The 25,193-nt window shown below is 41.0% G+C and overlaps 3 protein-coding genes across 6 annotated transcripts in view; all 3 read left to right on the top strand.

Moving 5' to 3' along the window:
- The window catches only part of rad51b (RAD51 paralog B), a 164,319-nt gene extending 159,266 nt beyond the window's left edge, over window positions 1–5,053 (top strand). For 2 of the 4 annotated variants that reach the window (XR_013965856.1, XR_013965857.1), the window contains exons 11-12: window positions 4,198–4,798; window positions 4,913–5,053. The gene's annotated coding sequence lies outside the window, so the exon portion shown is untranslated. Of the gene's footprint in view, window positions 1–4,197; window positions 4,799–4,912 lie in introns of those variants that run through there. The other 2 variants (XR_013965858.1, XR_013965859.1) reach the window with 2 other exon arrangements.
- On the top strand, window positions 4,836–8,453 carry LOC308334189 (putative inactive carboxylesterase 4). Its single transcript, XM_080790819.1, is given in 8 exon segments — window positions 4,836–4,848; window positions 4,993–5,054; window positions 5,149–5,282; window positions 5,369–5,504; window positions 5,508–5,522; window positions 5,648–5,755; window positions 7,743–7,853; window positions 8,232–8,453. Coding segments are annotated over 8 exon segments (582 nt in total). The 5' UTR covers window positions 4,836–4,838; the 3' UTR covers window positions 8,238–8,453.
- An 8,900-nt stretch (window positions 8,454–17,353) lies between these two features.
- On the top strand, window positions 17,354–19,478 carry ptger2b (prostaglandin E receptor 2b (subtype EP2)). The gene is made up of 2 exons (XM_080790452.1): window positions 17,354–18,174; window positions 18,734–19,478. The coding sequence occupies exons 1-2, from the start codon at window positions 17,374–17,376 to the stop codon at window positions 18,965–18,967; spliced, it is 1,035 nt and encodes a 344-aa protein (XP_080646578.1). The 5' UTR covers window positions 17,354–17,373; the 3' UTR covers window positions 18,968–19,478.
- Window positions 19,479–25,193: the final 5,715 nt, after the last annotated feature.

Here is a 25,193-nt window from a genome sequence, read left to right as displayed (position 1 = left end):
AGGCTGTTTAAATAGTTAGAACTGGCTGCTGTGATTCCCCTAGTGAGCTTTAAAAGGATTGCCATGGGCACACTTCCCATACACTGCTCCTGCTTTGACGTATAGCAACACACACACACACACACACACACACACACACACACACACACAGGCCCTGTCACAAATATTATAGCCTACTCAAGAACTCATTTCAAGGTTTATACAATATCCTCAGCCTTGTACACTCCAGTCAAGATCTTTTTGACATGAACATCTCTCTCCTCAAAGCCAGACATGGAGTGCTGATAAGTACTCCCAGTAGTATTAGGAAACCCAAGTGCCTGCGACTAAATGGAGCGTATAGTGACCAGAGATGGAGCAGCAGTGTTGAGGTCCTCTGTTTGTGTCTGTATGTGTCATCACCACTGGCCAAAGATCAAGTTTTGGAATGAACACTTTACTGGGTTGACCGGAGTCCCCCAGGGCTCTGCACTAGGCCCCCTACTGTTTTCACTCTATACCAGTGGTTCATTTCAACGACCCCCAGTTTGATATGCATTATCAAACCCAGACCCAATCTGATGAATTGATATATATCTGATATTTCAATCCCTGGGACCCAAAACTACACTGTAAAATCAGTTTAGTGTAAGTGAATGTTTATTGGAAAAGATTATTTTGGCAATTTATTGGAGCAAGCAAAATAGCAAATGTCTATTGGCGATTGGACTCCATGAGCATTTAGCAGGCATAAATATGAATAGGGGAGAGAACCCCCCCATGGAGTCTAGACGCTGATGGTGCCTGGTAGAGCAGATGCATGGCCCTCTTTCCCTTCAGCTTCAGGAATTTAGCAAGGTGGAGCTGGGGATGGAGGTGGGTTGGTCGCTGGCTGAAAAGAGAATGACCGGTTAGACAGGTTAGAGACAGGGTGGAGCTGGGGATGGAGGTGGGTTGGTCGCTGGCTGAAAAGAGAATGACCGGTTAGACAGGTTAGAGACAAGGTGGAGCTGGGGATGGAGGTGGGTTGGTCGCTGGCTGAAAAGAGAATGACCGGTTAGACAGGTTAGAGACAGGGTGGAGCTGGGGATGGAGGTGGGTTGGTCGCTGGCTGAAAAGAGAATGACCGGTTAGACAGGTTAGAGACAGGGTGGAGCTGGGGATGGAGGTGGGTTGGTCGCTGGCTGAAAAGAGAATGACCGGTTAGACAGGTTAGAGACAGGGTGGAGCTGGGGATGAAGGTGGGTTGGTCGCTGGCTGAAAAGAGAATGACCGGTTAGACAGGTTAGAGACAGGGTGGAGCTGGGGATGGAGGTGGGTTGGTCGCTGGCTGAAAAGAGAATGACCGGTTAGACAGGTTAGAGACAGGGTGGAGCTGGGGATGGAGGTGGGTTGGTCGCTGGCTGAAAAGAGAATGACCGGTTAGAGACAGGCATTTTAAAGAATGGAGCCTAATCGCTGATTGGCTGCTGTAAAGTGCTCGTGCTTGGATTTGTGAATGAACGGGCTTTGACAAAGTGGGAACGGAAATGACGTCGTAGACTATTAAAGTGCTGTCAGAGTATAGAAGGCCGAATGAAAGCGTTAAGATCTTTATTGAACCTTCGCTAAAAGCTACATATACAACCACATGTATCTCTGTATCTTTATCTCCATTTGTTTCCATTTGTACACTCTCAAAGTTACAGACAGAGTCATGTTGTGAGCTTGTAAGTTGACTATTATTTGCTAAATGTTCGCCCCAGAATAAGGACACTGCGGTTCAAGTGGTTATGGCGGACTCTTTGGAAGTACAGATGGTCGTGACAATGCAGCAGTGGCGATAGAGAAAAGGAAGGCTGTTTAAATAGTTAGAAGGAGCTCTTTGGCTCCAAAAAGGGGAGGAAAGAAACATCCAAACCAAAACAAAGGGTCCAAGGCACTCTTCATGAAGTTAAAAAAATATTTAATGTCAGGCTAGTTCCTAATGGATCAGTATTCATTAAGAGGTGAAGCTGATTCTGCAAATGCCTTCTAAACAAAACTTTCAAAACACTTTCAAGATTTTTCAAAAATGTTCAAAAATAGCAGGTGCACAAGCTCACAGCATGGCACAAAGTGATGCGTTATGAGCTTATATAGCTGCTATTTTTGAATTGCCATTGCTTTCCTGGTTTTAATGGGTTGTGTCACTTTATGAACTACGCTGACATTAAAGCTTTTTTTTTAACTCCACAGAGATTGTGCTTTGGACTCATCTTTGTTTTTGTTTAGAGACACATAAATCATTGAGGAACGATGTCATGTGGATCAGTGATAGCAGGTCAAAGGCAAAGAAAAGCAACAAAGACTAAACGGCTCCGTTGACCACCGGGAATGTCTGGGTTGTTTGTTATTATGGCGTTGCTCTGAAGGGGTCAGCTGTCTGGAATTGGGGATCCCAAACTTTAAAAAAAATACATGAAAAAAGTGTGTGTGCGTGTGTGCGTGTGTGCGTGTGTGCGTGTGTGCGTGTGTGCGTGTGTGCGTGTGTGTGTGTGTGTGTGTGTGTGTGTGTGTGTGTGTGTGTGTGTGTGTGTGTGTGTGTGTGTGTTGTCAGGGCCCCTCAATTATGGCTTACCGGTATGCAGCTTATCACCGTTTGGCCTGTGACTTATTCTTCACACATCTGTATGCCCAGGTCTGCAACAGCAGATACCTGAGATTTGTGCCTGTGAGTGCTCTGTGCCCGTCAGCCCCATAGAGGGTCCCAGATCAGTTCCTCACCAGTCTACGGTTGGTAAAGTTAGACAGCCAGACTTTAGCCAGTCATCAGTGCTTAGAGTTAGACAGTTAAACGTGACGTCACTCCGTTACTATGATATTTTCTCTCCTCTGTGAACCTGCCATTGACTCAACCTTCTCTTCTCCTCTCCACTGTTTCTGGGACCCGCGCTCTGTGGAGCAGCCTACGGATCCCTACACTCTCTTCCACACCCGTCAGCAATGTGCTGTGGATTTTTTAACAGTCAGGCTATGTCGCGCGCACGCGAGCGATCACTGATTGAAATAACCTCTTAAATGTAGTAGACTTAATATTAGCCAACAATATACTGTATATCAAATGTTATTCTATTTAGTTGCATAATGGGCAAACTTTAGCATTAGTATAATACTAGTGTTTGTGTTTAATTATGTATTTATCTTGCATCTCTGTAATTTAATTAGTTCATCATGAAGCCATCAGCCAGTGTGACTTCTTCAGAAAACATCTGACTGACACCTACAGTAGACTACTTAGCAGGTCGAGACGACTAGAAACATACTAAGAGCAGAAAACTATTCAATGCATTCTCTTTGTCATCACTGCATGTCAATACATGGCCTGTCCACTCAAAGAAATGCAAGCAATCTGATTGGTCAGTATCTTCAGGAGGTAGCCAAGGGCTGCATGATAGCCATCAGAGGTGAGATCATCAGGCTGATGATCTCACCTCTGCTACCTGTTGACATGTTGATATGTAGGGATTTATCCACATTCCCATCTATCGCTCCAGATTCCTTCTGCTTTTTCTGCCCTCACCTATTAATCAATAAGTGCAATTAGGCAGCACTATGTAAACCACCGTGCACCATTAAATGCTTAGTGGTAATCAGGAGAGAGAAAGCATATACAGAATCAGAATCAGCTTTATTGTCACATCACAGGTTTACAAGATCAAAAAGTGAAGATAAAAGTGAGAGCAGAAAAGTGAAGACGGAAAAGTGAGGATGCAAATTGTGATTGGCCAGAATGAGATGATGTAACATTGTATGATGATTTATTTTACAATATAAATTGGAGTCCCTTGAAATAGAAATGCCATTAAATGGGGGTTCGTAGCACAAACTGTGGGTCCTTGAAATTAAAATGGTTGATCACTGCTAGAGCCATAGAAATATTTTCAAAAGCGGTTCTGCGGTCTAATAATTTGGGGGGTCGTTGACATGAAAAAGCTTGAGAACCACTGGTAAAGGGCATGGGTCAAATGCCTTGGGTCGTGTCCAACTCTAATTTATCTCACTCTACCCTCACCACTGTCCTTGTCTGAGCTGTTGCTATGCGTCAACAAAGGCAATTATACAAAATACATAATCTTTGTTGCACTTTAGACCAGGTCAGACATGGCTGAACTTGTATCACTCCACAAGTAGGCCATGTATCATGCAAGTGGTTATATAACCTATAACCTCACAAAAAGGTTATTTATAACCGCTCAGTGTTTTCTGTTGCAGCACACAAGTGAAGTATGACGTCTCCTGCAAAGGCAGCAGCCCCACTCCTCTTAGCAACATGCACATGGTTTCTGTGTGCCACTGCAGACCTGGATGGTAAGTATAGTCGACAATATTTAATGTTTTTCTGTGGTTTTCTTTCTAACCATGAATATTTGAGCTTTCACATAGTTTAAATATGGAGTGCCGTGATTTTTTGTATGTGTCTATGGAGTTAACTGACTGACAGTCTGTTAACAACTGCAGTCTCTCGATGACAGGCGAGCCAATAGACATTCTCGCAATGACAACTTTATTAGCATTTTTATGTGGACATGCTCTTGTAGACAGGAATGTTTTTGAAAGGGGAAGAGGAAAAACTACTAAAACAATACCCGTGTAGGTGTGGACATATAACCTAAATCTGTCTCAATGTGCTATACTAGCTCCAGTAGTCAACACAGAACTGGGGAGTGTGAGAGGCAAGTATGTGGGCGTAAAGGGGAAAGATACAGGAGTCCATGCCTACCTGGGAGTGCCCTTTGCCAAGCCACCTGTTGGGTCGCTGAGACTGACCCCACCCCAGCCTGCAGAAAGATGGGAAGGAGTGAGGGATGCTACCCAACAACCATTCATGTAAGTCATTAATGCAGTCCAGTAGGTGTTTGAGTTTTATTCCATATTAACTGGATTTATTTTTTATTTTATTTTATTTTCACAGCTGTGTCCAAAATATACAGTTTCATCTGCATATGATAAATATACTATTCACAAAGACAGCACATGCCCCTGCCATCTCAGAAGACTGTCTTTACCTCAACATTTACACACCAGCAACAGCTGCTCAAGATGACAAACTCCCAGTAAGATCCTGGGTTTTACCTCATAGAATTGGCGAGTGCACATAATTAGTCAAATTAAAAAGAATACAAAAATAATCAACGTTCCACTTCCTAGGTCATGGTCTGGATCCATGGTGGAGGGCTAATAGGTGGCTCAGCCTCATTGTACGATGGTTCTGCCCTGGCTGCTTACCAGGATGTAGTTGTGGTTCTGGTCCAGTATCGCTTAGGAGCACTGGGATTCCTCAGGTGAGGATGGTGTGGATAATGACACCCTGTGGAAAGTTATGCCTTAATTGGTCTTTTAGTGATATCTGATCGTGTGCTCTTTTCAGTACTGGAGATGAACAGATGTCAGGAAACTTTGGTTTACTGGACCAGGTGGCAGCTCTGCGATGGGTCCAGGAGAACATCCATAACTTTGGAGGAGATCCAGGTTCAGTCACCATATTTGGGGAGTCCGCTGGTGGATGAAGCGTGTCCCTCCTGGTACAGCACAATCCACATAAAAATATTATCTGAAACTCAAATGGCAAAGAATGAATACACAGAGGAATAGTTTTTAATTAGTTTGAAAGCATTTATTCCATGTTTTGTGTTGCTTGAATTACCAGGCTCTGTCTCCATTGTCTGATGGCCTGTTTCACAGGGCAATCGCTGAGAGTGGCACTGCTGCATTAGATATGTTTTTATTTCCGCAAGATCCTTTGCCCATCGCCCAGGTAAGTTTTGCTTTACTTAATTTTTACATCATGGTTCTGCAGTAGTCTAGCCGTCTATAACTCTTTGTCTGTCCGTAGCTAATCTTGTAAACTGGTCAAACGGTGCACACTGTCAGTAGGCATCAGAAGTACCTCCTCATTGTTTTCACATGTTTTATAGGCCTACTATTTGAAATATTATCTTCAATCTTATAATGGAAGTCAATGACGCCCTGATTGGGCTGAAACGTAATACCCTGTAAATGACTAATGCCACATGCATAAATGTCTTGGAGGATCCTGATGTAAACAAGTATTGGTGCCTTTTCTGGTTTTATCCTCATAGCAGATTTTGTACTTTCTTTGAAAGCCCATTCTACAAATAAAATATTCAATCGATCAATTAGGCTCACCACATGAAGTCAGAGATCCCCACATGGATTCGGTTTACATTGGTAAAATAAGTAAATACACAATATGTAGTAAATTATGCCAACAATATTTATATGGTTTTCTTCTTTACAATTATGTCAAGAGAATGTAGAGCACAGTGACCTGTAGTATGGATACGGGACAGCTTCTCTCTCTACTACTACTCACCTATAGAACAAAGATGGAAGACAAAGTCCCAGTAAATTAATCTTATTAACCCATTCTGACCTGAGATCAGATTCTAAAAATGTCTGTTTTCTGAAAAAGCAATCTTTCTATGTCAGTCGTTCTTTGATTTTTCAAAAATAGCAGACCTACAAGCTCGTAGCACGCCACTCGGTGGCGCGTTATGACCTTGTAGATTTTTCTGTTTAGCTATTTTTCAATAGCTAAAGCATGACATAGTGCTAACACCAAAAGGGGTTCCCGGCCAAGAAATATGGAATACAAGAACATTGTCACGTTCTGTCCCAGAACGTCCCATGCCTGGTGCGCCACCCTTATGTTCTCTCCTACCTACTCTGTGTCGGTTTATAGTTTGGTGTTACGACAGCTTTGCGCTGCTGTTCTTGTATGTTTTAGTTCCTGCCCTGTGTGGCGTTTCCTGTGTTCTTTTGATCCTTAAGTTAAGTGAAGTGTTTTATACCAGTCATTCTTGTGTTTCGTTCTCCGGCTTGGTTCCACACACATACTCCGGGTCGGCAGCCTGACAAACGTAAAAAATAAAAAACCCTGCATTTGTTTGTTTGTTTGTTAAAAAGTTGAATATCTATATTCTTATAGTAATCATTTTAGAGTGATTATCCAGTAACATGGGTCTCCCTATCTCTCCAGCTCTTTAATAAGCAGACAATACATTTTCAGGTGGGTTGCGAATTTCATCCAATCAAGAAAGAATACAGTACCCCACAAAGATCACGTCCAATTTAAATTGTTTATCCTCATATGCTATAAGTTCCTTCTCCTGAAAATATATTTTCTGTTTACTAAATAGCTTATTATATTACAGTGGAAACATTTGTAGAACCGGCCTCAGGTCTTATATGGGTTAAAGGCGATGGTGTGCTGGTTGGTGGTGTGCAACTGATTGTGTTGGCATGGGCTTATCTGTGCCAAAAATGCCAGGGCCTATTTTTCATCCCAGTCCAACCTTATTGGTTCAGAGTAGGGATGCACGATTAATCGGTAGCATATCGGAATGGTCTCAAACTAATACAGATTATTTAATCTGTTTTCACAAGCAAAAAAAAAAGAAAAATTATAAAGAATACTTTAATGCTTAGTATGAGGTATAAAGTACAGCAGCCTTGTGTTCCTAAAACAGAAAGATTGGGTATTGGGAACCGCAGATATGTCGTCTCTGCCTACAGGAAATACGTTGCCTGCGACCATGAGACCCGTTTCTGAATCGGTCTATAGGGAGATGCCCGAGAGGCAGGGCCAGATTTAGCCAGGCCCACTAGGGTGGGCAGACAGAATGTTATAGGGGGGTGGGCGAAACATTTTTGGGGTGTCAAATCCCTCCAAACACCCGAAATGCAGTTCAAGTTACAAACTATTCCATTTTCTCCCACAGAAGGTTCCAGAGCCCATGGGGAAACCACATTTTGCCATCCTGATTGAAGCGCCCATGGACGCCCCCAGAGCACTCCAGAGGAACAACGCCCCCAGAGCGTTCCAGAGCAGGGCAAGTAATAGTACTTAAGTTACATTGTGTCATTCTGTTAGAGCAGCTATCGTCTTCCTGTGTTCCTGGCATTAAAGGACATGTACCATGTCTCATTCTTCCATTGTATGGCTTTTGCCTACTTTCTGTATCATTGCCTAGAAGACCCCTGGCTTAGAGCCTGTGCGCGCACACACGCACTCATTCACACACACACACACACACACACACACACACACACACACACACACACACACACACACACACACACACACACACACAAACACACACAGATTGGTAAATTAATAGAAAGATTACAGTAGGTCGATAAGTATTGCACTTCAAAGTACAATTGTGGAGTCCTTTGTTTTTAGCTGACATGTTTTCCCTTCCTTCCAGAACTAGGAGGTGAGAGCTGTGCAGTCAGCAGACCTGGGTTGGAGCTGGACATGGAGCATCTGGAAGTGCTGTTTTCCCAAAATTCCCACTCGATCAATTATCATTGTAAATAGTGTCTTTATAATAGCCTATATTCATTTTATTATTATTGTATAGTGTAAATAAAGTGTGTATTATTTTTCTTACTTTGAGTCAATCACATGTTTCTAGTACAATTCTGTTTCTAGTCAAATAAATAGTCTAAAAAAAAAAGACATTTGTGTTTGGTAGATTATTTCACAATGTTTCTTGGCAGTATAACCAGCGTTGGACAAAGTTCTCAACGGCAGTACAGTCAAAATATTACTCCTGGTTAAATTTGACTACTACAAGTGAAAGTTGTTTGTCAAACAAATGTGTAGGCCTACTTGAGTTAAAGTACTGGAGCACTTGTTTAAACAGTAAGAATTTAACAGCACAAATTACAAAGTAAATTTTTAGTTTATTATCAATACATTGCTGTTTTACAATTTTGACTTAAAATATTTCTGATCTACAAGCTCACAAATGCATCGCAACACATTGTGAGCTTGTACTGTAGATCTTATTTCCACTATATTTGAAATATGGCTTAATGATTGGTTAATTACTACTTAGTGGATTGAAATGGAGTGGCTGAGGAATGTGATTAAAATCTGTTTTTGCTGTTCAGACTGCATAAAAACAATGCGACTCTAATCTGGATAGCCCACAAATCAGATGTGGGATGCCAGTCTGGGCACTGTGGGCAGGGCCTTAGCATATTCAGTGACAGTATTGTTGCCTGGGTCAGAAATCTCCTATCCGTATTCTAAAAGCATTAAAAGTAGCAGATCAAAACAAAACTAGCCATAAAATACAAACATCAATTGCTTTCTAGTGCATACATCTATTAAGAGAACTTCAACAGGTACAGAGGGGAAAGAATGTAGGCCTACAGCAGTGATACTCAACCTCAGGCCCGCGGGCCACATCAGGCCCGCGGGACCATTATGACTGGCCCACCAATGAAAATCTAAAAAAAAGAAGAAAAAAAAATCTGGAAAATGAAATACAAATAAATAAATCTGAATGAAGTTATCTTTAATTACATTATTATAAGTAATACTATTAGAGTTGTACTATTACTCGAACGAAAATAAAAGCTTGGGGGGGGGGGGGAATTGCGGAAATGGTGGAAATGGAAATTGCGGAAATGGAAATTGAGGAAATGGACAATTGGACAGGCAGGCAGGCAGGCAGACAGCTACTCATAGACAGGCAGGCAGACAGCTACTCATAGACAGGCAGACAGTAAGACAGCTACTCATTGACAGACAGACAAATAACTACTCATGGACAGACAGACAGACAGACAGGCAGGCAGGCAGGCAGGCAAAGAGCTACTCATGTTATGTTATTATAACAGCTACTCATGTTATGTGCAATAATTTGTGAAGTTATGGAAACAGCTCTTTGTGTTTATGCAAGAAAATGTAACACATTTATTTATTTACATATTGTGTGCATGCACATTGTACTTTGATACATTTTGCGAAAATAAAGCAATTGAAAGAGAGAAGTTATCAAGTATCATTAATGTCGTAATTTTATCTACTGGCCCCTGGCCCCTTGCCATTTTTGTAATGTGGCCCACAGGTAAATCTATTTGAGTATCCCTGGCCTACAGTATACACCACCATGCCAGTGGAATTAAATTGTTACCACAATTTGTTAATTCATCAATAAGTATACAGTATAGTCTACAGCATACATGGGCAACTGGCGGCCACACACGACGCCCCCACCTACACTTCATGTGGCCCACAGGTTAATATCAGAATACTGATATATTATTGATTTCAGCTGTAATTGTTTTGTCCTATTTGATAGCTTTGATGTCTGTTCCTGTATAATCAAATTTAATATACTCATACGTATCATCTAGCATGTATAAAGATAACACACACAAAAATGGAAGTATTTCTAAACTGTCTTTTTTTAATATAGGTTTAGTGTTCGGTTCTTTTGAGTTTTGATTTAAAAACAAGTAAAGTTTATGGACATAAAAAGGTTCATTTATAAATAATGGGAACTGTGGGGTGTTAAAATAAGTTACTTCATAATTGTCCTATTTAATAATTTAATAACTCTAATTCTTGCTTTACATTATGCGATACGTGTGTCAGTATAATGGTCATGATTATGTTTACGCATGCGCGACTGTGCGACCGCGACCATATGAATGGTTGCTCAGAGCGTCACTCATTACATTCAACGATATGTCAACAGGAGCGCACAGCCCGTTGGTGAGTTAGATTTTGAACTGTAGTGTGTGAATGTATAATGTTTATAATGTTTTGCTATGGGCTAGCAGTAGTATTGTCACGTTGTGTCCGCGTTGGTATACCGCAAGTATTAAGCGAGCGGCGCACGGATGTTTATGTACATGTTTATGTAGCAATGCTAGTGTTTAGCTGTGGCCAGCGTTGGCTGTTTTTGACAGGTTGCTCTGTCGGGACGCTTAGCGGACTGTAGCGTGGTGGAGAAGTCCTGTGTGCTTGTGTGGTGTTTGCACGTCCATATAGTGTCACGTCAGTATGTATTTAACTTACGGACTCTGTTGCCATGGTAATGTTTGTGTAGTATCGTACCGGCCGGCATAGTGCGTGCGTGCGTGCGTGCTGCGTGCGATCTGCGCAAGGCACTTTGGGAATTGCATTCTGGGAAATGCAGTTTATAGTTTATACTTATTGTATCCAGCTCGCTGTATTAACAGAGTTTACTGTGCTGCTGTACTGTGCTGCTTTATATACACATTTAGTGTATACGCAGTATATATGTGGTTTGGTTATATGTAGGCTACTTGTGTGTATATAGGGAATATATGCATGATGCCGGTTTTCTTTATATTGCACTTTTGTATCAGTAATGAGAGGAGCTGTAAGATTATGTGACAATTATATTCAGCAGGTATATTCTGGGAGAATGTACAGCTATATTATATTTTGTGAGAGTCGATTACAATAACATACTGTGATGCTTATTTGTAATTATTGCATTATATTCAAACGAATGTTATGGTAATGCCATTTTTATTCTTTCTTCCAGGTTTATGACCTGTGGTCTTTATCTAAATAAATTGACTAACACGAGTCATGCCCGTGTGTGCTGCCTGTTCTTAAGCCTTTCGGAGGGCTGCAATCACCAAACTCCGAACATTTAGTGAATTTGGCATTTGTACAATATCCAAAGCAAAAAAATAATTTACATGTTTTATTTCTAGGCCCTTGGCAGGTACATCTAAATTAACAACAGTGAATAAAATGTACACAATGTCAGGGAACATTTAGCCCCTTGAAGACTCTCCACTTAAGAAACTTGACCCGAGTTGGTGCTGTACTCGTCTTCGTCTGCTTTTTTCCCCCCTCCAAACACCAAATCTCTTGGTGACAATCACTGATGTACAAGTTCAGAACACAAGCTTGTAGATCTACTATACAGTCCATCTTGGCTCATTTAATGTGCCTACACTGGATGACCTTCATCACTGACGATGCAGTTTGATGTTTGATCATCGATCTTTGGTTTGTGATATTTCAGCACAATCCAGAAGGAATCCCTTTTTTCAGGAGAGTAGAAAGGAAGCTCCCCAGGTCTTCATCCTGACAAAGTACAGCAGAACAGGAAGTTAATAATAAGCACTGTAGGAGAATTTATTTGATTCGCCTTTTAAACTTTTTTCCGGTTTAGAACAAATCATCAGTATGATGATTCATGCGTTAATATCTTGAGGTTATAACAAATGTAAAAATACACTATGTGATTAAAAAGTCAGAACACACACCCTATCGAATGGTGAAACCGTAACAGCTATTCTACTTTAGTGTTTCGAATTAGTGTCCTTTGTTTCAGTGAATGGAAAATATCAGCTACAATTACATTCTATAGACAACGGTGTGCTTCCAATTTTGTTGCCACAAAATTGTAAACAATAACACTTTGGTATTATATATAACACTGTGGTTATAGATACTGTAAGTGTAAGTAGTGATTAGTACTCTTAACCTGAAATCACGAGGAAACATTGCAACACGTTTTGGTGTCAGATACTGTACCATGCATACTGTAATATGCATTACTGCTTATTCAGCACCCACCAATGTCACTTACTAGAAAATAATTAAAATAAAGTCTCTCTGCTTTCAGCCCTTAGGTTTTAACCACATGACCCCCACAAGCATCATTAATCCTTATTTTAGGCATGTAGGCAAATATTTGGCTAAAATAGGTGATCTACAAGCTCAGATTAGCTGATGTGAACTTTCAGATCAGCTATTGTCAGCGAAGACATTTGGTGTACAGGGACAAAAAGGAGAGCACCAAGTACAGACCCCTGGGGGACCGCAGTCCACAAAATATATAGGGTTTAAAGCTCCTATAAGCAATATTTTTTCAGTATTTAAAAAAAATGTAATTACTCATTGCTGGCTGTCTGAATACCAAAAGAAAAGAAAAAAAGGTAATTACAAATTTGACACCAAGTGGTTAAAAATTCAGTATTACAAAGTAAAATCCAGAGTGATTTAACAGTGTGGAAAAACCAACCCTTAATAGCTTAGATTTAAATGATCACGCCAGATATCAGAACAAACTATTTCAGCCAAATGTGCTTAGAATTACCTGATAACTCCAGGAGAACCTTTGTGTTGGTGTCTTCAGCTGAAGATGACACTTTGAGGACTATAGATTCCACCATGACCGTACTGTCAGGGAGGTGCTGGACCTTTTAACACACTGTAGCACAAACAAATACAAATCATTTCAGTATAAGTGTAATGCAAGCATAATTCACATTTTTTTTGCCCCAATGTGATTTTATCACATTATTGATAATTTTATGACATAATCTATTATTTTTCTAAGACAGTTTGAATGGAAGACTGACCAATGGAACACCCGTTCTCTCTAGATTAATTGGACTATGCGAAGTGTGCAAGATTAACAATGCATATTAATTAATTATTATATTTCATGATACAGAATGAAATTATGTACTTCTCAAAGTGGGGTCCTGTTTTACTAACAAAGACAAAAGCACTTTACCTTCATAATCAAACAGATACTGTTCAATGAAGAACTTGTACCCCTTTTCCCGTTTGGAAGATGGTGTGTCTGAAAACTGAGCAGCAAGCCTTTCAACATCATTGAACCGCATTTGCGGCAGGTGGGCAAGGGATTTTGTGAATTCCATACCCTGAAATTAATAATGATATACATGGAAATGGTTTAAAATAAGAGCTTTGATCAAGTCAGTAACTTAGTATAATGATGGATATCCACTGAGGATTGATGTCTATCAAATAATTGATATATAAAATAATTGTATTTTCACTAAAAAATAATAAATCGCTAATAAAGTATACGTAAGCTTGCAGACCTAAAATGAAAAACATCATAGCCTACTTGTCTATCTATATGAAACAGATTATGTGCCCTAACCTCTGTTAAAAATGTAAGGCTAATTTTGGTTATAGTATGTACATACAGAGTTGGATACACACTGACTGAATGGATGATAGATTTATTTAATACTGTATTAAGCAGAAATGTAAACAGCACGATCGAGGTGCAGTCACATAAAATGATAACACAAAAAGTCATGAGGGCTAAATAAACACCAATGATTAGTTTGCATCATGTGGGGTTACAATTAAATTCAACAGTTAAAGGATTTCTAGTTATAAAACAAAACGGACTCCCTGCCGTTTATTTAAAAAAAGAAATCAGATAAACAAAGGCAAACAGCAGCCGCAGTAGCATTAGCATTGATACTTACAAGTTACACGCACATCCAAACAAGACATTTAAGGCAATTCAAAAATGGTAAAGTATAAAAGACGGATACCATTATCAAGACAAAAAGATGGTAAAACTGAAAACAGTATTAATGTTAACTTTACCTTTTGGAATGAAACGATATTGTCCTCTTAAAGTCTGTAAAATTGCATGTATCCCTATGGGCGAAATATGCTGCTCCCCTTCAAAGCCAAACCCGGACGTGAACCGGAAGTTGTGGAACGTCATCGTGAATAGGGCTTATTGCCCTTCCTGACACTACCTTCTGCATTTACCCGGGCTTGGGACCGGCACAAATAGGACACTGCATGGCTTGTGCCCTGTTGAGGCTGCATTTCTCTTTTTTGTAAATCTTTTTTTATCTATCTATCTATCTATCTATCTATCTATCTATCTATCTATCTATCTATCTATCTATCTATCTATCTATCTATCTATCTATCTATCTATCTATCTATCTATCTATCATATCTGGCTTGTGCCCTGTTGAGGCTGCATTTATCTTTTTTTCATCTTTTTTGGTAACAAATTCATCCATGTCCAATGTATTTGTTATAGATTTCTCATGTGCCAAAATTACCAAGTAATTTTTTCTGTTGTGCAACATGGTGCGACGTTAGGGGGTAAGGACATGTGCCAGGGCCTTTCTGTGTGGAGTTTGCATGTTCTCCCCGTGTCCCCTAGGGTAGATACCCTCACAAAAACATGCTGTAATCCTGGTCTCTAAAACTACCTCCCCCTGGCCAGCCGGGGCGCCTGATGGAGGGGAAAGGAACTGGTCGGAATAACGTGTCCCTTCCACGCGCTACGTCCGGCCGGGGAAATTCCCCTCTGTCAGGTGAAAAGAAGCAGCTTGGACTCCTCATGCATAGAAGGAGGCATGAGGTCAGTCCGCTGCCCCCCCAGGTTGGCAGAGGAAGTGTAGCGCCCAGGATTACATTAGACAATTGGCACTGGGTGAAAAGAAAACTGGGTTACAAAATCGTGGGATAAAAATTTAAGAGAAAAAAAAGGACATGTGCCAATTGTGCCAGTGTGGAGAAGGAACTCTCACATGAAGCTGAAGACACACCAATTACAAGGCCTGTCACATACAACTTGTGCAACACAGGAAATGCTTTCTTGTATGTCTTCATGTGTTTAGACACAGTGGCCAGATCTGTTTCGGTTGGACAACATATCTTGGCCAACATTGGCTTTGCAACAATGAGTTCGCTTTTCAGAGTTGCATAGTCTTTTCCAGTTCCAGCAAGTGCATGCAAAGGCTGCAACAAGGTGGAGTCTAGAAATCTCTCAGAATAGGGTACAAGGCTTGATATGGGTGTCATTACTTGCGCAAGCAGAGCGCGCAAGTAATAGTTTAGCCCGGTCCGTATGCACCGTCCCAGCCAACCCGCCACTTTTGATGCGTATGCAAATAAAACAGCAAATTGTGCCTGATTTGCTGGGACCAGAATACATACATGACCATGTCTTACGTCATCATTGAAAGCTAGTCATACATATACATATATATGTAATTTGTAAAATAAAATAGCAAATTGTGCCTGATTTGCTGGGACTTCTCTAAGGTGTAGGTACTCAAATCATTAAAAAAAAGACCAAAATCAATGTCATCATGAGCATCATCATCAGCATCATCGTCATGTAAGGTTTCTTTTGTTGTGCCGCTTTCCTGTTAGTGTAACCACGCATGGTAAAAACAACATCCCTTTCATTACCAACACTCCGACAGGGGAAACGGAAACGTGCGTCTTTTTTAACGGAGTACTCAAGCCATGGTCGTGTGCGGTACCAGGCATGCACAAATGCACGTTTGGGGTATGAAGTTAATATGGGTTAGTCCTGGGTTCGATTCCCGCTCGGGACGCTGTGGGTGCTGGCGGCGTGTTTCCTCCTCCGCTCCATCAGTGCCCATACCCGAAGGCGGGGTTGGCGAAAGGGCCTTTCTGTGTGGAGTTTGCATGTTCTCCCCGTGTCCCCTAGGGTAGGTACCCTCACAAAAAACATGCAGTAATCCTGGTCACTAAACTGCCTCCCCCTGGCCAGCCGGGGCGCCTGATGGAGGGGAAAGGAACTGGTTGGAATAACGTGTTCCTGCACGTGCTACGTCCAACCAGGGAAACTCCCAGGTACGTGTAAAGGAGCAACATGGACACTCAGGCATGAAGGAAGCATGAGTTCAAGTCCATTGCTCTCCCCTTGTCCCCCATATATGGGGACTAGGTTGGTGGAGGGTGTGTAGAGCCCAGGATCACATTAGATGATTGACACAGGGGTGAAAAATGGGTTACAAAATCGTGGGATAAAAAATATATATATATTAAAAAAAAATATATGGGTTGGGACGGTGCCTCTCCATAGGCTACATGTCTCCCTGTGACTGTGAAAGAATCCCCATAACTTTTGATTGGGATGCACGTTTGGGTTGGCACTGCCCACCCACCCCCCACCCCCTAGAACCAGCCTTGCCGAGACCGAGAGGCATCCTATAACCAGATGCCCGAACCAGCTGGCTCCTTTCCAGGCGAAGGAGCAGCGGTTCTACTCCGAGTCTCTCTCGTGTGACTGAACTCACTTCTTTGCTCTGGTGTTTTATTTTTTTTATTTAACCTTTATTTAACCAGTAAAAACACATTGAGACTGCGTCTCTTTTACAAGTGGGAACTGGCCAAGAGGCAGAAATAAAATTACACTTCCGTACTAAATTGTCAAAGTTACATTTTGGAACAGCAAATAAAACATCCATAATACACCTCCGAGTACACACACATCACCACCAAAGTCCTAATGTATCTAGTATGTGTGCAGCTTATAATTACTTACTACTATAATTAAAAAACTACTTATTTGTGTTTTATGATTGCTAATTTCCCAATTCTTCCTCAACATGCACCCAATTATTTTCCAAATGTGCATCATTAACTTTTTGTGTCAGATAGATTCTATCTGACAAAAAACGTAATAATGTTCTATCTGATACAATTTCCCCCTTAAGGCCCTCTACTTTTCTCATGTTTCCCGTTCCTGATCACTTCGGTGACTCGATCATGAGTCACGATGATGATGTAGGCCTACAACTGTGGTCTTCCACAGAAGCCAAACCAAACTCTGCGTGTGTGACATTTACTGCCTTGTCTTGTGTATGGAATATGGCCTGGGGGCGTGACACTAGGCTACTTATCAGCTGTGTGTAGTACGTGGATAAATCATGACACATTTACGCACTCCTTGAGAGCCTACGAAGTCCCGGAGCCCATGCGGGTTTCCTTTCCAATAGCTACACATGGCACTAAATTACTCTTCAGATCCAAACAAATGCAACGAGAGACGCACTCTTGAGACTGGCAACCCCATGATGTCTGCGGTCATGTTCTCCACCGGGGCCGTGGGCAACATCATAGCTCTGGTCCTGCTGGATCTGCGGCGCCGGAGAAGAGGCTCGTCCTTGTTTCAAATCCTGCTCACGGCGCTGGTCGTGACGGATCTACTGGGGACTGTTTCGGTAAGCCCGATAGTGCTGGCTTCTTACGCCTGGAATAGGACGCTTGTGTCGATGAGTTCTGGCGATGAGGTGTGCAAATACTTTGGCTTCAGCATGGCCTTTTTCAGCCTCTCCACGCTGTCCGTTCTGTGCGCAATGGCGATAGAGCGCTGCGTCTCCATAGGTTCTCCCTACTTCTACGAGAGGCACTTCAACAAGCACTGTGGCCACATCGCTCTGGCACTCATTTATGTCGCCTGCTTCTTGTTCTGTGTGAGCCCCTTCGTGGGGTATGGGTCCTACGTGCAATATTGCCCCGGGACATGGTGCTTCCTCAACATGCACCCGCTGTCAGATCGCGCGGCTAAAGTGTACATTGGACTCTACGCGTCCTTCACGCTCATCATGATCTCTGGCACCGTGGGATGCAACGTGACCGTCATTTACTGCCTCGTGAAGATGCACCGGAGGCACAACGCGCAGCGCAACCGAGGTCCACAGCAGACGGGGATCCGCCGTAGGTCGCTGTCGGAGGAAGTGGAGCATCTTTTGCTGATGAGTTTCATTACAGTGGTTTTCATCCTCTGCTCATCCCCCATAGTGGTAAGAGCTTTGTTTCGTTGATATTTAACTTAATCTGCGTTCTCATAACCATAATTCTGCAAATCTGAATTTAATCTTTTCAAGGGCAATCACTGTATGACAATCATTGACTGACATCACAATTCAGATTCACATTTATAAGAAGTTGCCTGCACATTTCATATTTGTCAATGTGGGTCAAACAATGATAGATGAGAGTAAGTTTCAATTTCAGCATAAAATATTAATATAGAGGCCTATTAAAATATTATAAGCAATGAAGCATCTCAAATCTTTGGAATGGTGTGTAGGGGACTAGGGTGAAATTAATCATTTCCCAAACTACTGTAGCCTTAGCCAATTCGAGTTTGGAATTATTCATTATGCATGAATAAACCTTTTTCAGACTAGAGTTGGTCATACATGACCAATACATACAAATATATATATATATATATATATATATATATATGATACATACCGTATGTGCTTGTATACACTGCATATGGATGTATGGCATTCGTTTGCCCTTACTGTGTCTTGTCTGTCTGTCTCCATGCTTATTGAACGAACCCCATAGCTCAGAGTCTACATAAACCTTGGCAGGATGGAAGAGTACCACGCAGGCGATCTACCCGCTCTTCGCCTGCTGTCCTTGAACTCCATCATCAATCCCTGGGTTTTCATCATCCTCAGGCCTTCTGTTCAAAGGTTCATCTGGAGGAAGCTGCCCTGCAGGCCACACAAGTCCAAGCTTTCCCTAGGGATGGCTCTCACTGTTCAGCCAACAGCGGCCCGCCCGAGCCTCTCCTAAATCAGGCAGGGGATAGGTGATGACACGTGCATTATTCTGGCCTGTCGAGGACCTGTGTTTATCGCACCAAGTGGTGTAGAACACTGTTCCTGAACGTAGGGTCCGGGGACTACCAGGAGTCCAAGTGGACCATTACAGGTCTGTAACTCTGAGAGGGTACAAATGGTCCATTTGGTTCCATTTGTATACCCTCTCAGAGTTAAAGTAACACTGAGGATTGTACCGTGTGGATTGGGGTCCCCAATGTGGATTGGGGTCCCCCGAGACCGTGGGGGTCCATATGGCATAGTGCATGTCAAACTGGGGGTCCTTGAAATGAAAAAGGTTGCCGTGTGTAGTGTGTAAGGGAAGGAGATACTTCGTCCCAGTGTCAAGGTGTCCATGACATGTTCAAGTCACGTTGGCATTTTGCTCCATTAGAGCTTGATGAGATGCTTATTTAATTTATTGTTTTATTCATGGTGCTCTTTTTTCACCTTTTTTCACTTCTATAATTCCTGCTGTTGGTTGTTTTTACCCCGTAAAGCAACATTTAAACATTTGTTGCAAAAAAGTAAAAAGCCTTTAATAAAGTGGTTGATTCATTTGCAAAATGAATTCACCCACCACGGCCTGCGCAGTATATTTGTCAACTAAGCAAGACACTTAGTCTTGCGTAGCCAGATGATCAAAGATTTCCGCCTACTAATACTGTATGTCTAGTGACATTCAATGAATGGGCTAAAACTGGGAGCAAACAATTTGTACATGGAAAAAGCAACAGCTTCACAACCAATGCAAAGACATCATGATATCTGTATTGGTATCAAAGCAGTGGGGGTAGATGTGTTGCCACTCTTTTTATTTGTCATCCAAGCCCATTCATTTAGATTTCCCAAGACATACAGTAGTAGGCAGAGATATCTGATGAGATACGTGAGACTTCTTAACCCCCAACAGCTCAACCCAAGCACTAACCATGACCATTTCCAGTAGCTAAGACAAGTAGAAGTATTTCACTGCAGGTATTAACCACTTACATCCTATATACTGTACTTAGTTGACTGGAGGTTCCCAGGGCTCTATACTAGGTCTGATAGTATTTGCCTCTACACCTCTTCATGGAAAATAGCCGTTCTACATCTAGGTGAATGTTCACACCAAAATATGGATGCTGGATTCATGTGGTTAAAGTTAAACCTCACAGGAAGATATGATGGCATAAAACTTAATCAGGACAACTATCTTTACCACTATGTGTGAATGTGATGTGCTGTGACTTCCTTGTTGGCTAGATCAGCAACATGCTATTGAAGCTCAGAGAAACGGAACTCCTCGCTGCTCATTTACTCAGTGTACTGTAGTGTATACAGTATATCAGTACCTTAAGGGAAATGTATACATTGTAAATGTAAATGTTTATGCATTCAACATGCTGTGTTTATGAAGTTTTCCTGTTTGCATCCCGTTTACTTCAAGCTCTGAAAGGCTATGTCCCACAACATGAATGTTCCTTCGCCGAAATAGCAGATCTACAAGCTAAACTTGTACATTGGTAAAGTAGTCAGGCTTAATTTAGTCAGTAAGAATAGTGAAAAAGGCCAGAACCAACTGAGAGGTTAGCTGGTCATTCACCAATTTATTCAAGTGATACTGATTAATTGCATAACACAACCACTCACTCACTGTAGAATGCATGGCTAGGATATCCATGGAATTTTATTCATTCAGCATCCCATTCAGGATTGATTGAAATTTTTATTTCACAGTATGTAGAATCAGAATGGGTACATTTCAAACAAAAGCACAAGTCATTACAAAAACTGTTACTTTGAGACAAAACCATGGTGAAGCTTGTTTACAACAGGGTCCACCATCAATTAATCAGAAAGACGTACAAATATACACTTCTATGAAAAACCAGGAAATCATCATATAAAGAAAGTTAAAAAAAAGTGGGGTGGGGGGAACTCAGACTTTCTTTTTGTTTTGTTTTTACAGGGGCCAGTTTTGAATTGCAGCCAATACATCCATACATGTACAGTAGGTGCTCTTTCAGAGCGGTTTGAAGGAGTCAAGGGATTCACATGTCTTGATGGCTGTTGGTAGGGCGTTTCACATTTTAGTGGCATAGGAGCGAAATTAATTTGATCCCTTGTTTGAGCCGAATCTAGGTTGAGTGTGGACTTCGTTGACATTAAGGAAGTATTTACAGTATATAGGTACAAGGGGTATCTTGGTGGTGTAGCGAATCTTGTGGACCAGACCCATTGCAAGATGCTGTACTCTGTCCTCAACCCTAATCCATCCGAGCCTATCAAAATGGGCAGGGGTGAGATGGGTTCTGGGTGATGGTACCCAAGTAGTAGCCTGACCAGTTTGTTTTGGGAAGTCTGGAGCCTTCTTTAAAGGGCCTTTGAGGTGCTGTGTGATACGAGTGCATGAATAGTCGAAGAAACCTTGTACGAGGGCTCCTGTTAGGGTCTTCAAGGTGTTTTTGTTGACCAGTGAGGAATCTTGTTCTTCTGGTTCTGGTTTGGTTGACATTTTGATTACATTGGTGGCCATTTTATCACCAGAAAGATTTGTCTCCAGGATGGAACCTAGGTAGGTAATTTCGTCTTTACGTGTGACTCGTCCACTTTAACTGAGAAGCCGTCTGCCTTGTTGAGATTATTATTTGCTCCAAAGAGAATGGATTCAGTTTTTCCCAGGTGTAAACATAGTTTGTTATCAGCAAGCCAGGTGCAGATTCTACCGAGTTCAGAGCTGAGGGCCTTTTAAACCTGCAGTTTGTTCAAGAAGATTGACTTCTGAGGTCAATCTTAAGGATGACAATTAGGCATGCAAAATTGTATTGGATGTGTGTAAGACGTAGTATACATTCATTAGAGCGGCTTGGGGTCATTTAGAAATGGTTCTATCAGTGTGTGTGTTTTTAGGATTAAATTGAAATTTACTGTTTCAGTGCACAGATATCATTTTGAACAATAAAGTAGGCCCTATTGTTAAAATGTAAACTTTGTTGATATGACCTTTGTTGGTAATTCCTGAGTATATTTAGCTTAAACCATTTCACCCTTGTTCTTGCATTCCATCCAACAACAGGATGTAACAGATGTCTGTTCACAATGCACCCATTATATGGGATAGTAGGACTAGTGCCACTTCCTACAGTATGGTCTTTGACATGCAGCTGAATCCTCAGGTGGCTGATATGAGAGCAATTACTGCCATCAATCTATATTTAAGTAACAAATGTTACACTTTCTGTAATTAGGTTACGAAAAAATATACTAGTTATTATTGTGTGCATGCAGGTAAATTGAGGCTTTTACATAATCCCCTATACCATGTTTGTACAACGAATAGCGAAAATAGCTAATATACTTTTATTTTTCACATTTTTATTTGTCATTTTTGAAAATGTTCGCCTATAATCAATGACATGCCCAAAATAGAGAAGCCAGGCTGAAAGTGGCTACTGAGGGAGCAGTGTTGCATAATGTCCAGTGCAAGACGGTTTGCATCATCAGGACGTCAGTCCTCTTGCTATCTTGTCTGGGTGAAGAGGCAACATCCTACTAGCTCTGTTCCCAGGCTCAGAGAGCTGGAGGTTGGATGAGAACAAGGTCTTAGCCAAACCCCAGCAGCTTACTGGAGTATCAACTGATTCAAGTGTTTATGTGATGTGACACAGATGGTCTTCCTGGCAGCCCATTACTTATACTTGTAAGGATGACTTTATGGATGACTGGGATGTTTGTTTTAACTCATTTTCCCAGTTCCTGGGACATGGGTGGGTGGTAAGATAAACAGGTTTGAGAAGTTTCCTTTCACCACTTTTGTTCGACCCACAACATTTATATATGTTGAAACCCAAGTATGTAATTGAAATTAGTCTACTGACCTTCTCTCCACATTTCCCATCGCTGATGTCTTTCCACCATCGTACCTATTCATCAACGCAGTGAAAATCACCCTGTATTAACTGCCAGAGAGAGAATGGGAGAAAATATGCTTTGTGGGTTAACAAGATCTTATAGGAACTGTGCGAGTTACTATGCAAGTAGGCTATGAATTAAATCCATGAGAGGAAGTGGCCAAAAGACCCCTTCTCAATCTGTTTGTTTCACCTTTTAACCAGTTTCAGTCTGGCGACCATATTTTCTGCATGTCAATCTAGGCTATAAATTCCAAATGTTGCAAAAAATGTAATGCATCACAATGTGACATGCAGTGAGAGCTGATTGGCTATTCTTTGCTTGATTGGCTAAGTACTATTTGGCTCAGTGGGTAACCTTGACCAATACTCACTTATGCTAGTGTGATGCCCACTAAGGTGCAATCACATTAGTGCAGCATTATTTTTGTTTCACTGTTTTGAGGGTAATTGTCATTTATTCATTCATGTTTTCCCTTTTGAACAGTGTAATGTGGTTAATCTTGGTTTCATGCCAAAATACATTTTGGTCACTAGGTGGCAGGGTGGGACTGGTTCTCAACCTTTTCTGGATCAGGGCCCACTTGAAAGCATGCACTTTCAAATCACACCCAAGTGAGGGGTGCTCTTATCATTATACACCATCATACATCATCTCATGAACAACTGCATGTGATTGGTTGGTTAAATTTACGTCATATTTGGCGAACATTTAACCTAATTTCTCCTTTCATTGTCAATGGCAAATATGAGACGTGTGCATGGGGACAAGATTTACGTTTTTGGCTATATTCTGTGCAAGTATAACATTATTTTCTGTAATAGGCCTATTTTATCCCAAGCTTTCCAAATACGAGCACCAACCAAGTAACCATATTGTTTAAAGTGCATAAATCATAAAAGGATTTATAGGCTCTGAAAATGAAATGATTAAAAACTATTCTGTGACTCACTGTAAGCCAGTGCAGAGATCTGAGAATGCATAATGTGTTAACTTCAGTTCATTTTAATTATTGCTAGAAGTAGCTCCATTCTGAATGAGCTATTGATTGATTGATTGATTGATTGTAAACCAAGGGCTGATAAATAACATGTATCTTTATTGGTATGTATACAGGCTGAATAGAACAGACCTAAGGAATTAAGGTACAATGTTGTAAATACATGCAATTTAGAATTGACCAATTTGTCACCATGTTTTATTTGTGCTAATTTGTGCTAATTTATAAATCTTTTGTTGCCTACAGGCAAGTAGATGTTAAATAATACATACATAGACCTGTCCACTTTCAATGTTCCCTTGTTTGTGTATCAGATTCATTTCATACTGTAGGTTTATGCTTGACCATGAAGTCAGGACCCAGTATATACAATAATACATAATGAATAATCCCCCATTAATGTCAGTTACTCTTTATTCATGACCCGGTCAGACCATCTCATGATCCAGTTTATTTTTTATATTTATTTATAGCATCCTGGCATATCTTAATAATGAGGAAATACTGTACCAAGGGACACGGTCAGCCATTTGGATTCTTGCAAAATATTAATTTATATTTAAAATGACTGTGGTTTCAGCAAGATAGCCCACTTTCCTAAACATGAGGTTTTGCACATTGGAGTGGACCTAAATGTTGTGTCTTTATTAATAATAATGTAGGCTACATATTGTTTCTCAGTTTCTGTTGAATTGGCAGTCATGCCTACTATTTTACCATGCTGTATATTCTGTGATTTGCAGAAGAAATAACTGGAGCTCAGTCTGACGGGTATGAAAGGTATGATTGATGGTTAATCTTCAATCCTAACCCTCCCAGTAGTGGTGACAATAGGATAGGCATCCTTTTCTTGTAATAGTCATGTTCCTTATGTAAGTTCGTAGGATGAAAACGAAGATTTTTAAAACTATATATTTTTGGAAACCTTATAGCCTAACAAATCAGAAAATGTTTGTTGCCATTTTTTCCGAGGTCGGTATAGCAGACATATTGGATCTTTAAAAATGGCTACTTTACAAAAATAATTTCTCAATATCTCGCCTCCTAGATGACCTAAAATCAAGATTGCAGTGGTTAAATCTACTTTTTGGGGGGCAAGCTCCAATGGAGCTGATTGTATGGGTGGGTATTTCGCATTTTACATGTAAAAATGCAAAATACACTTTTTTAAATTTCTGCATTTGCCCTGCTATGAAAGGTTGGCCACCTGAAATAATATCTATTACTCAGTAGGAACACAACCTATATGGACAACCCGGTCAACTTGCTGCATGGAAATCCAATATTGGCCCCTATATCAGAA

This window comes from Protomyctophum bolini, assembly GCF_963924005.1.
Source record: "Protomyctophum bolini genome assembly, chromosome: 19".
Classification (NCBI taxonomy): domain Eukaryota; kingdom Metazoa; phylum Chordata; class Actinopteri; order Myctophiformes; family Myctophidae; genus Protomyctophum; species Protomyctophum bolini.
The sequence above is the reverse complement of the archived record's forward strand: the minus strand, read 5'-3'. Positions and strand labels throughout refer to the sequence as shown.